Source organism: Hetaerina americana, unplaced genomic scaffold, assembly GCF_022747635.1.
Source record: "Hetaerina americana unplaced genomic scaffold, ioHetAmer1.1.p SCAF_5, whole genome shotgun sequence".
Classification (NCBI taxonomy): Eukaryota; Metazoa; Arthropoda; class Insecta; order Odonata; family Calopterygidae; genus Hetaerina; species Hetaerina americana.
Genome location: NW_027287095.1, coordinates 10,817,787 through 10,831,200, shown reverse-complemented (window position 1 = coordinate 10,831,200; position 13,414 = coordinate 10,817,787). Strand labels below are relative to the sequence as shown.

At 42.9% G+C, this 13,414-nt stretch overlaps 1 protein-coding gene across 2 annotated transcripts in view; it reads right to left on the bottom strand.

Annotated features, from left to right (window-relative positions):
• Window positions 1–13,414, bottom strand: part of fus (epithelial splicing regulatory protein fusilli) — a 349,111-nt gene that overhangs the window by 301,275 nt on the left and 34,422 nt on the right. For both annotated transcript variants that reach the window (XM_071592848.1, XM_071592849.1), the window contains exon 2: window positions 9,817–9,969. In XM_071592848.1, the coding sequence (XP_071448949.1) occupies window positions 9,817–9,969 (153 nt within the window). The remainder of the gene's footprint in view (window positions 1–9,816; window positions 9,970–13,414) is intronic.

Here is a 13,414-nt window from a genome sequence, read left to right as displayed (position 1 = left end):
TAAGTCGCAGATTTCTTTTAAGGGATTAAGAAAACTACTCGGAAAGGGATTATGCCGGGAATACCTGAAAGAGAGCTTCCACGTGCGGTAGAATTGTTGTACAGCATCACAATGGGCCCTCATTAGACTCAAGTAACAGCCAGCATTCTTTAAGTACCCATACACGTCTCAGAAATCGCTTACACAGCAAAATTAATGCTTCAATTTATCGCCGCGGCCAATTTCTTGTACCATATATTACCGCTCAAATAAGTTTTCGTTAACAGCGTTTCCAAGGATGGGGTGATTACGCGCGGCAATCGGGCACTTCCAAAGAAAAATACACCTCTCGCCATCAGGGACCGATCCAACAGTCTCCAGCATTGGGGCGGGGGGGATGATTGCAAACTCGTATTTATTGCTGCTAGAAAATTGAAAATGTCGTAATTTTCAATTAAGGTGAATTACCGGAATAAATTACGATGATTTCATAAATTTCCGTAGTAATGCAGCCATTTTCGGTTTGAAATATGTAAATATGCCGTAAGGAACAATTAGAAAGCCAATGTTAAAAAAGGAAATGAAATAACCATTTAAAACCCTAAAGAACAATAAATTACTAAAACACCCAGTTATAAGAAAAAGAATTTGAGTAAATATGCAACGCAGTCTCCTTTTGTCGCGGCATTAGTAATTTTAAATAAAATGGTGGCTGTACTCGCAATGGATAGGGGGTTTTCTTCTTTGGGTACCAGCGATTTGCACAGTTAAAAATAAAGGAAAGATTTGTGCTTACAGTCATCTGTCGCTAAAAACAATTATGATTATCAATGTTTTGCATTGTCGTGTGACGCATTAAGATTGGCGTGCAATATTAAAATCTATTTAGCTTGTTAATGTAAATCTATTTTTATTTGCACTATACTTTCATCATGAACTACATAACTTGTGTAAAGGCAGAAATAACCTGATGCGTAAATGACATACAAGAGTAAGTTTGCGCATGATGAAATTCGTAATTTTTAGACTGACCAATATACCAACAATTGAAGCAAACGAGAGGAAGTACGTTGTTCTGTTGGTTGCCTGAAGAAGAAATCACTCTTTAATAATTTTTGTCCGAGCTAAACTATTCCGACCAGCACAGTAATGCTGCAAAATATGAAATTCTTAATAAATCTCGGAATACCTGTACGAATAGGCAAAACTAACCTGGGATATACTCCTATATCTGTATAAATGAACTAACGCAGGATATCTGGTTATTGAAATCAGCACCGCACAAGCCTGAAAATCATGTGGTTCACGTCGCGTTATGTCCCACTTTAGAAGACCTGTGACTTGAGACGTAATTTAAATGAAACAGAGGACATGATTCTATAAAAATAAAGACACCCGTCCAATTAAGACTACGTGGTACGCTGGAAAGACAAAATTGCATGATCCTCCTTCCACTGCTCCTGCCAGCGCAGTGCTCGGGGGAGGGGGAGAAATCGAACCGCCCCTACAAGATATTTCTAAACGTCGCATCATAATCTAGGGTTGAGAAATGATGAGATAGGTAAATGGAAGAAGTTAGTACATAGTAACGTAGTTAAGACTTTAAAGGATGTCACGACATTCCATGAATTATGATGTGATCCACGAGAGCGGTTGTATAACAAAAGACGGGATGAGAGAAAGAGATAAGATTTAACTCCATCGTGTGTTTGAGTAACTGGAAGTATTTGAGTAAAATCGTGTACATATTTCTTTGCTGATACAGAGTTTTAGAGTTGAACCGCGAAGACAAAATATTTGAACAACAACAGCTTCATTACGCCTGCGAGAGATTTGGTCACGGTGCCGCGCGGGCGCTAAAACTGAAACAAAACAAGGGATGAAGATTCCGAAGAGTTCAGCGTCTCGTAACAGCTTCCGCGAATGTACCTTCAGGGCCCCTTCGCTGAATCACTATTTTCATGAAATGATAACGCCTACTTTTCCGTCCCTCAACAATTGGAAAGGCCCCTTTGTCCCTTGCCACGGGAACATCCTTTCTCTCTGTCGAACACCCGAAACAAGAGGCAACCAAACCAACAACCGGAGCGAGTGTCACCTTGGTTCGAAGGTTGACGAGCTGATAAAATTCGGACGACAGTCTAGATTTACACCAAAGCAACGCGTTGGCGGATGAGCGACGAGTCCACCAGAAGATGATTGATGAGGTCGCGACGCTTGTGGAAACACCAACACCCCGTCAGCCCACAGACACGACTTAGAATTAGTATTGGAATCGTGTATCCGAAGAATAATCACGAGGGCGAAAGAGATTAGAGAGCTAAGGAATTACAACAGAAGTGGAACATCGGTTAGAACAAACCGCACACACCCCCCAAATAAACAACAGAACATTTTATCATTAACTTCCATGAGGTGTTTTCTTGTTTTTTCATATTACATATTCGCCATTATGAGTATTCTTGAAAAACAAGAAATGAAGTTGACAGTGGAATGCGATCAGCCTTTGTCACCGGAAGTACATATTTAACAGTCCGCGAGTCAGTTGCCCCTCTAATCCAATTTTGCGACTGCTACAGCATTTCTTAAGAAATTAACCCTAAAACTCTTCCGTCGATATGTAAGTAAATGAAGTATATTAAAACGAATGAAATAAATACGATGAGGCAACACAAAGAACGCCATGGGAAATACTGATCATTATAAAACCCTAGAAGGAATTAGTAGTTTCCAAAACTACTTCCAGTACATCCCTTCCCCGACACCAGCCCGATGAGTAGCATATAAAAACCATACCTAGCACTTCCTCGTTTGTTTTCCTACTAATTGAGAGCATTACAAAAATGATGGAAAATCCTCTAGAATTCTACTTGTATGAGCAATCGTCATTTGATCATCCTTATGTATGAGCGGCTATTCAAATGATGGTTTGACTTTAAAAACACTATCGAGGAAGGCAATGGGAAACCACCACTATTATCTTCCCGTGTTATTACGATGGGCACAATACGAAGAGTACGGATAACTATAGCCCTCGATGCACCGTGGTTACGGCGTTTCCGTGAGAGAGAACAGGGAGCCGTCGGCGGTCGTCATCACACGAACTCCCACTGCAGAACCAACACAAGAGAAAAGGCTGAAAGGATGGCAGAAATAGTAGGGATAGAGCATGGTAGGGTAGCAACTCGGGTTGGGAATATGGAATGCTGGGGCGATGTATAGAGCACCCTGGCATTAAGAAACACCAAACCAGAAATGGAGAAAATTGAGCAGAGACACATCGGGTTTGTTTGAAGCCAAATATGAATCCAGCCGAGACTACTGGAGCAAATGTTACGGAGTAATTTATAGCGAAGTGGAAGACATTGGGGTATTAATATTAAGAGCAAACGTTAGATATGATTAATAGAGATACATTTTCGGAATCGATTGGTGGTTATACAAGAATATAATATGATTCATTGAAGGATGCTTATGGGTGTCGCAGCAAATGAATTCTGTCTCCCATATGGCTCTTCGGACCACATTAGCTATTCCAGTTTAAAGGTAGCTCGCGATAAAAAAATAGTGGCACTTTTGATGTTGATTTAATCCATGGCCGGTTTCGATGCACTAACCGATCATCTTCAGGTGATGATGATGGATGTAATTTTTTCCACGAATTATAAGGTATCACAATAGCTGTCCGACCACGGTAGGGTCATATTCGGGTCAAAATTAGTCTGGAGTGCACTGTAGTTCACCCCCTGCAACACACCCTAGCGATGGCTTGCAGGGTACTAAAATGTCAATTGATATCAAATATTACATCAAAACCGATCGTGGATTAAATTGATATCAAATGAAAGAGTGCTACTTTGTGTTCATTATTATGTTCGAATTCCACCACATCACGCCTGAAACTACAAAATTCCTACCTCAAGAATATTAGTAATTTTCGAAGACCAATTAAAACTTGTTGTCTTCCTGCAATAATTCAGAATCCAGTGAATGCCACAGGCAAATTATTCATATTTCTTTGCGCTATTTCTCTTCTACAGGTCAATTTCCAGTTTGGCTGATGAGATTACTCTACTTTCTCGGACCAAACCAAATAAACTCAAGTCTTTCCCTGTATGTTCTAGAATTACAGGACTGGTCACAACCATCTATACGCCGCTATACGTATATACCGCACGCAGGCGCGTGCTTTTTCCATCGGCTCGCAGGGACAAGGTTAACGATATACTCCTGTCGTTAAGCACATCTTCCTCCGCGATCCTCGTCTCCCCATTACCGCTCGCCGGGAGAAGGGAACACAGGAAGGTGTGAAATCGGTCCACAAGCAAAACGGATGCAAACAATGTACAAGATGACACAATCTTACACGGCCGCGCTCTATTGAGCAACAAGAGAAGCTCCATTATATGGACGGCGGGATGGACTCAGGATGAGTGAGAGGGGTGGAGAGTGGGAGGTTGTCCTCTGAGGGGAAAGGGAATACGGGAGGGAGGCAAAAGAGAGAAAAACGAGGAGCAAGCGACGACGGGGGAGCTAAGGAGCAAGGAAAACGGCTTTTTCCCCAACGCGCAATTATTTTGCTTTCGCCATTCTTCCCATGCAATTCCCTGGAGCGGTTGGGGATGGGAAGTCTATTTGTGAGCTCGGCGGTAGAAGAGAGGGGGCAGCGACGGGGAGGTGGAGTTATTTCCAAGGGAGTGGGGGTGGGGGTGGGAGAGAGGACGCGAGTGCTCTTCACGGCTCCGATCCTCCATCCCCCCCCTCCCCCGCCGTTTACTCCACACACACACACACACATCACAAGGAAAGAGTAAAATGGAACCGGATGAAGAAAAGGGTGAATGGGGGCTGGAAATGCAAATGTCAAGGAGGTGCCCTCGGTTTCGCCGATGCTGATCTGGGGCTAACCGTAACGTAAACTTCGAAGATTACACGAGGCGAAAGGGTGCATAAAAATCAATCAACGCTTAAATTCAATTCCACTGCAATTCCAGAGCACGTGAGAAAGGGTTGCGCGAGCCCCACGCAATCCTCGGCCGACACCGAGGCATCTCCTCGCTTCCCTTGAGGCAATTTCATTCTGCTCGTCTTTCAAGATACTCTCTTAAAGGGTTCTCCCTCCGACGGGACGGAGAGAAAAGCGACAACGTTTAAATGGACCGCACTAACATAATAAAATAGAAGTGAGCGCGGGTATTCTACGGCTAAACAACATAAGAGTAAAATAAACAAAATACCAGAGGAGTATCATAATTTTGAGACCCTATAAGGAGAACGAACTTGATTTTATTTTCCAAGGGTAGAGTACAGTGGACAACTTCCCTTAACATGACAGATTATGGTCTACTATTATAAATTAACTGCCAGAGAAGACCGGTTAGTCCGGATGCCACCTATTCGTACAGGTACCTACCTGTATTCTAACAACGGATACAATAGAAGTCGTGGTCACACTCCCATCAACTGAGAGTGCTTTGGTTTTTAATGCGAAACTTCAAATGCTATGACGATGCTAGATGAATGGAGCTACCTTTGAGCGAAACGTCCTTCTCCACTAGCATTAATACCATTTTTAACCTAGGATACACGTACAAATACACAGCCCGCTTTGACAAAAAATATGCAAATGAACAAGTGTTTGAAATTTTCATAGCACCACCAAAACACACCGAATCCTGGTGACGACATGTACTAATTAAAGAGAATATTCTATAATATATATATAGCCGGCTATATATATAATATAGCCGGCCCCGGTGGCGGCGGGGTAACGTCCTCGTCTGCCATTCCAAGGGTCGCGGGTTCGATTCCCGCCTGGGTGAGTTCCGCTCAATCTAGGGCTTGGGTGTTTGTAAATGTGACCATTGTTATCGTTGCTAATAGTTCGATGTAAACGCCAAAATGTGCTGTTTTCGGACTTATACTGAATAAATAAATAAATAAAATAAATAAAATAAAAGATCGATATAGACCCCCATCGCCAGCCCCTCTCTCTCCATTGAAAAGGCAGATGACAGTGCCGTCAGGCGACATTAGTATACCCGAGATTTCCCGCATTAGTTTCTGCCTCTTTATTTGCTCATTCATTTAGGAGGTTTGATTGCCAGGCGTCCCATTCATTGCCCGCCTAAGATGCGAACGTCAGATGCTCCTCGCGAGCCAAGACGGTGGAAAAGAAATAGTAAAAAAAAGGCGAGAGGTGCTTCGCTGCGCGGGCTTCCCTTTGGCGAGTAAACATTCCGGCCTCGTCCGCATTTGCCGCAGCATCTCGCCGCTAACGGTAGAGATTACCCGCGCCCCTTGCGCCGTCGACAGATGGCCACCGCGAAGAGCGCTCGCATCCCTCTCCTCCCTCCGCCAAAGCACCCTCGCCTCGTTCGCCCGCCCGCCTCCGGACACTGACGCCCGGGCATCGCATCCGGGGCCGCCGCCAGCCGAGCAATGCGCGCGTGGCACACGCGGATGGCAACTCGGCAGACGGTGATGGCAGAGCTTCGCCACACCGAGCTGGCGACCGGCCCGAGCGAGGGTGGACAGACCAGAGAAGGATGAATGCACGAACGGAAAGGGCAAACGATTGCTGACGAAAGTAATCGAACCCGACGAAAAACGTTAATAATCATTCGCTTCCGCGTGGTCGGATCTGATCATGCGTATTCGAATAATTTTTGTCAAAATGTTGAAAAAGAAAAAAAATGCTTAATAATGCTTTCAATAAAAATCGCCACGCAGAGATGGCAACGCCGAAGTTCAGCAGCAGAAAAACTCAGTAGAGACTATACATGGGATTTGAGCTGTAGCAGATAGATCTATTTCGAAGAGAATAAAAAAGTCGACTTAACTTGGTAAGGACAATCATGTCCACACGCTCATCATCGGCAAATTTACGGCGAAATGACGGAGAAATAAAATTTCTTCGAGCAATAACCGGAGTATTAAATGATACTCGCGCGAATTCATTAATTAATAAAAATATAAATAAAACTCCTGTTTACTAGTCCAATTCGTACGATTTGGTGGAAATAATCAAATATCGAGTGCCAACTACGGGCGCGACTATTTCTTCCATGTCACGGTTACGGCTATGATCAATGCTGAAAAGGATAGGAATGGGCATGACATACGCGAAGGTTGAACTCAAAGAGAGAGTCAACTCCAGTGCAAATTCGCCGCTTTATTTTCGGATCACAATCCAACGGATTCATTTTTCTACTCATACGCTCCGATGAAAATTATTTTCTACGCCCGTTCAATAACTTGAAAGCATTCATCAATCACATCATCAATTTAATTGGAGCTAAAGACGATTCAGGTGTAACCAGATATGTTGTTACTTACGGAACAAAATATAACAACGGATCTTTTGGCATGAGTGGTGGCCTTTCAACTATCACATCTCTTGCCCTTTTTCATAGGCCAGCCATCTACAAGGTGAGGGGGGAGGGGGAATAAAGGTGATAAAATATTTGAAGTAGAAAAAAATTGCCACGCATGCGAGTTGAAATGGGAGTCATTTAACCTTGGGTTTGTCATAACAAGAAAGATACTAAAGAATTAAAAACTTGAAAAATGACGGACATGTTCACCACAGGCAATTTATGTCCGCGCATGCGATGTGCCACGGTGTTAATGGCCAGTTACTCCGCTTACTTTTAAATCCAACTGCAAAAGTTTTTACGGTCAAAGATGTTAAGTATGGCATGGTAATAAAAAGGTCTACACTGTTCCCGATGCGAGCTCCAATTTCCAGTCCACACGCGGAATAGAGAATATAACAAAGGAAATATAAATTGTATGTGCCAATAGGTTTCGACTGGTGACTAAGGGATGTCCTGAAATGGCATTGCGAAAACAACGCATACACACAAGCGGCGGAAACCGGTGTAACCATTTCGGTCTTCCATGAAATTCCATGGTCCGATTGCGTTTCAAAGGAAACTATTTCAACTTTTAAACTTTCTTTAGCCAAATCATTTGGAATTTTTTTAATGCTCAGTATTCTGAATCCTATCAATTCAATACTTATTCTGGCATTTATTTCGCTCTATCTTATCAAATTCTCTTTTCAGGTGAGTTGAAGGTATTGATATGTTATCCATATTGAATTCCATTTTCTTCATTTTTGCCCCTCCGCAGTATCTTTTAGAAATATCGCCGATCAATAAATTTACTCCCTGCATTACATCAATATCGTATGAAAAACGTCGTCCAATTGTCTGCTCAACGAATCTTTCCGACACAGATTTCTTTGCCGTTATCCCATTAAATGTCATGCAAATGAATGCAAACTGTTATTATATAAAAGGGGATACATTAATGAGAATACATAATGAGTGCATCGAGAGAGCTTCTAATGAATGCTACCATCAATGAGGAAAACACAAGGAACACGCCAAGAGAAATCAACATGAATAATTCCTTTCCGTCGCAAACCAGCAGAGGCAGAAAAAGCAACCGGCCGCCATGTTGAAGCAGTTATTATAATCTTGCGCAATAATGATCGCCGCACCCAGAATGCTGCACCGACCTCAGGTAACTAGGACATAACAGGATGGAAATGCTTCAATACCAGGGCTCCCATGTAAGAGTTCCAACAGCAACACACCACGCTCGCTCGACGGAAGAGAATTCCATGGATTTCTTTCATCTTGAGACCGTCCTCATGGCTGGCTTATGCTATTTAGATACGTTTTATAATCATGGCTAAAAATGGCAAATATTATAAAATTAATTTCTATGTTACACGACCGAATGCATTTACGGAGAGCGGCTTCACTCTCCCGTGTAACATTTGTAAATTTTGTCGGAGACGAGTAGCTAACTCAATCTCTCTTTCGGTAAACCTCAGTTTAAAATTTTGAACGAAGACGATAAAAGACTGAATTGTTTCAAAAAATTTGCAGGAATTACACGAACTAATTGCATTCAGAAAAAAATTAATCCGCACAAAACTAAAGCAGGAGTGGTAGTCCAGTGGCTGGAACGGTGAGCTCTAGCCACCAGAGGGCCCGGGTTCGATTTTCGAGGACGCCTCTCAAGCACCTTCAGCTTCACCCTAGTGGTGCGCTTTTTCGGTCACCAGATCTTCCTAGGAAACCACAAGCGGCACAAGGAAAACAGAACTGGCCCCCTTATTACACTGCTAATGTGTTAATTTCACACGCCATCGGGCTTAGTACACGTACTAGTTGTGCTCTAACCTTACCTCACCTATCAAACGGATTGATTACCGAGTTATGGTATGCATCTACAGACCTCGATACACAGCCATTCAATTGTTCCACGTACCTTAATGAAGATATGACGATAATTAAAAGAGCCTCAAAAATATTTTATAATGCCGATTCCAAACAGCGAACACAAATCGTAAACGGCAATGAATAAATAATAATTAATCAAATTTGGCTCAATTAAAGAATATTCAAGAATTTAGAACCTGAAAATAACTGGAAGATTTGCAATGATTACTGAATCATTTAACATGCAAGCGGGAAACGGTGATTCAGACTTTCACCCATTACCACGAAACAAAATCCGATAGAGCCGACAATATCATTTAGATGAGCAAGGAAATCGAAGTGAAACTGAATGATTAAATCAAGCTATTATTAAGTGAAATATAAAATACTGGAATTTTTATGTATGTGCTATAATTGACCGAAATTCAGATTTACTTTTAAGAATATCTTAAGTAAATACACCGTTTGAGTCTCGACACATAGGGACAGATTTTTTTCGAAATTCTCTTCAAATAAACGCCCACATTAAATTCATCCTGGATTTCCGTTAAAGGTGCATACATCTTATTATTCCAAGGAAGTAGGGGCCAGGACTCACCTCATGGATGGCTGCTTCGAGATCCACGCCGCCCCTGACGATTTCCTCGGTCAGCGTAGTATCCGAGATGATGGATTCCGAGAGGACGGAGCTTTCGCCGTCGCTGAGTTCCGAAACCCTGGGCCTCACCACCCACTGCCTCGCGCCAAGCACCTGCGGACGACGAAAGGAACGATGAGCAAAGAACTTGGGCGGGAGGTAGGGGGAGGAGATATGGTGTGCAACAAGTCAGGAGGGCGAGGAGAGCATGCTGCCCACGCGGAGCCTCCTAACCCATTGATGTCGACGAGGTGGTGGTCGTTGATTAAATAAATAATGACGACGTTACGTGATTTATCAGCTGCGACAGTATTTACCATGTCAAAAGGTAATCCGCAACGCCAAAGAGTACATGTAATCAGATTGGTTCATTAAGGTAAGGCTTGTAAATGTTAGACGAAAAAAGATTAACTCTTATGATCGTCATTACGTTAGACGCCAAGAGTGCAAAGTAAAAGCTGGGATTAAGTCAAAACACGGGTTGATTGATTGAAATTTTCAACCCAGGCCAGGGTTCAACCCAGCACACGGGAAGGGAACAGATAAATGCCACCCTCCAGCAACCCGCTCCCATTGTGCTTAGGGGTAATTATGGCGTGGGCTCTGATTCTCTATGATCACGTGATTTGACTTTTTTCAGCCTTAACTTGTCGACGAACTAAATAGCGTCCGTAGGAGTTCTTTTTTCTTCTTATTCCCAAGCACTGAGCAATGTAAAATGGTTAAACAATCGGGTAGGAAATCAAGCCTTATGATTTCCATACTCCCATGGCGAAATATACGCAAAGAGGAACCCTACAAAAGAAGGGACATATTTCAAGTGGGTCGAATAGTTCAATATTTTAATACATTGATCTTCCTCAATTTCTAAACAACATCGCCACGCGAACGTGTGGCGGGGAGTCTTCGGGCACCAACCACTTACGCATTAATATAGTATAAGCTTCGACAGAGATATGGGCACCACACATACTCTAACACACGTTTCCATTATATGACATGTGGTGAGGGGGACTAAATCATTAAATTTTGCTCTTTAAATTCAGTGCGATGGATATGGGATGAGAATGAATATAAATAAAACCAAGGTCATGGGATTTTGTAGCAAGAGAGGTTAGCTTAACACTAAAATAGGAGGGCAACAACCAGAACAGGTAGAACAGTTTACGTATCTCGGAAGTGCTTTGGACCAAAATGGACAAAAGAGTGGATACGTAAGGAGAAGAATTGCACTAGGTAAAGAAGTTTTCACAAGTAGGAGGAAGTTGATGACAGGGACGTTGAGCAAGGATGTTAAGAAAAGACTCGTCAAAACACTGCTATGGAGCGTAGTTATGTGCGGCGCGAGAACATGGTCACTGAAGCAGGATGATAGACGTAGATTGGAGGCTTTTGAAATGTGGGTATGGAGATGTTTGGAAAAGGTGAAGTGGACAGAAGGAAAAACAAACGAGGAAGTGCGGGGGGCGAGGAGAGGGGATTGTTGGTAAAAATTATTCCGAGCCAGGAAAATGGATGAAAAGCATATCAATTGTCAATGGGATGTTGAATACTGTAATAGATGGGAGAATGTTAGGTAAACGAGGAAAGGGCAGGAATAGTATAGGGATGATGGACGGGAAGGAGAGAGGAAGGTCCACAGAGATGAAGAGGGGCTATTGTAGAGTAGGTTGCTGGATGGTGTTTTGTTAGGAGTCACAAAATATTTATTTGGTGGTTGTGTCCATCCAAAACCTACCTTCATTGGTAGATTACCTTATAATAAACATAATATGTGATTGCGGTGATTTGAATATATTTTGCTATGATTGTGTATCGTTCGCGGGAAGAACGACGACTACTCGATCCTGTCGGCGATGGTTCACTCTCTCTCTTCTTTCATCCCGATGACAATTTCTGTCGAAGAAATTCTGAGCCATTACAGATGAAATTGTTACTAAAATTCTAGACTTGGACTCAGCAAAGCCGGCGGATCAGGAGAAAAGAACGTGAGGTGATAATCTAACGTCCTGACATCGTATCGCAAACATCACGTAATTAAATGACGACGGAGGAAGGAAGGAGCAGGGAAGCGACTACGCTCACATTCCGGTATAAACTAGGGGGGGCAGCTCCTGCTTGCTGGTGGGCCCATCGACCTGACCCTTCCCACCTCCTTCCTTCCGCCGAACATTTCCTCCCCTCCGCCAAAAGACCAACAGGCTGGTTGGCTGGCTGACTGACTGACTGCCTGCCACACCTCCCCTCTCACGGCATGGCCCCCTTCCCTGAGCTTTTGACGCATTCGAAATCCGCTCCCAAGCGGCATAATGAGCGGCTTGCTTCCGGTCACGGTGGATGTGGGTGGTGCGGATGTGGCCCTCGTCCATTGAGGGAGGAAGCGGGAATCGGGGGGAAAGAGGGGCGGAGGAATGGAAGCGTGGCGTCGGAAGATGGAAATGCAGAGCAGGGATTTGGGGAAACCAAACTGCTCATGCGGCTTTCCTAATCCTATGGAAAGGTTAAAGGCCGTCGAGGATAAAACGAACGTGCATTCAAAGTCAACTCATACTGGAAATGTCAACGATATGATTGATTGAAGACGACAATTAAACAATACGAAATACAGTAATGCCACCAAAAATGCATTTTGTTATTCCAGTAATCGATCCATTCTATATTTGAGGGAAGTTTGCAGAAAAATTCAATGCGAGAACCCGAGGAACAAGTGGGGAATTGAATCATGTGGATTGAATGCACCGGCAACAATAGACAGGGATAAAATGATTGTACAACATTGGTTTCAGCACGGCGAAAGAATGGACGAGACTCGAATCGCTGGGCAGATAGTAAAAGACGGACGGACGGGTTAGTGGGATTAAGTGGAAGGGGTGCACCGGGAAAGTCACGGCCGATGTAGTTCAAGAGACTCTCACGATGAAGAAATAAAGAAAGCTTGGGAACAGAAGAACGTAAATAAGCATACATATATGAAATAATGAATGATCATAAAGGAGATGAGAAAAGTATAACCGGATAGAGCAGTGTGGAAGAAATGAGTGAAAAGACGACAGTTTCCTGTAAATCGCGCTTTGCTCGATTGTGCAAACCTTGACAGGCAACGAAGGGAATGTTGCGAACAGGCGAGGAGACACACTCTAGGACTGGCGTCTTAAATTTAGAGAGCTACAGCTGAAACAACGATGTTTGTTCACCTCGAGGTTCAACCTAATTATATCAATTCAGGTAAAATCATAAAATGAAAATCGTGAAAACGTGCTCGGAGTGAAGGCATAAAAACCAGCATTCTACCTGCCAAGCTTCATGATTTAGTAAAGCAAATATTTTCTAGCACTTTTAAAACTAGGCCTCCCACACATGGTTCTATATAACATTTTGCGTATAATGATTATTCATCAACATTATTCAGTACTGCCACATGGAAGGGCTGTGATTAAACGGTAAGTTATATAACCCTACTTTAGCAAGACATCCATATTCTTAGATAAGAAAAATCGCAAATTTTGTTAAATTAGAAATATTTTTTCCTCAATTATTTTAACAACCCTATTCATCGCAG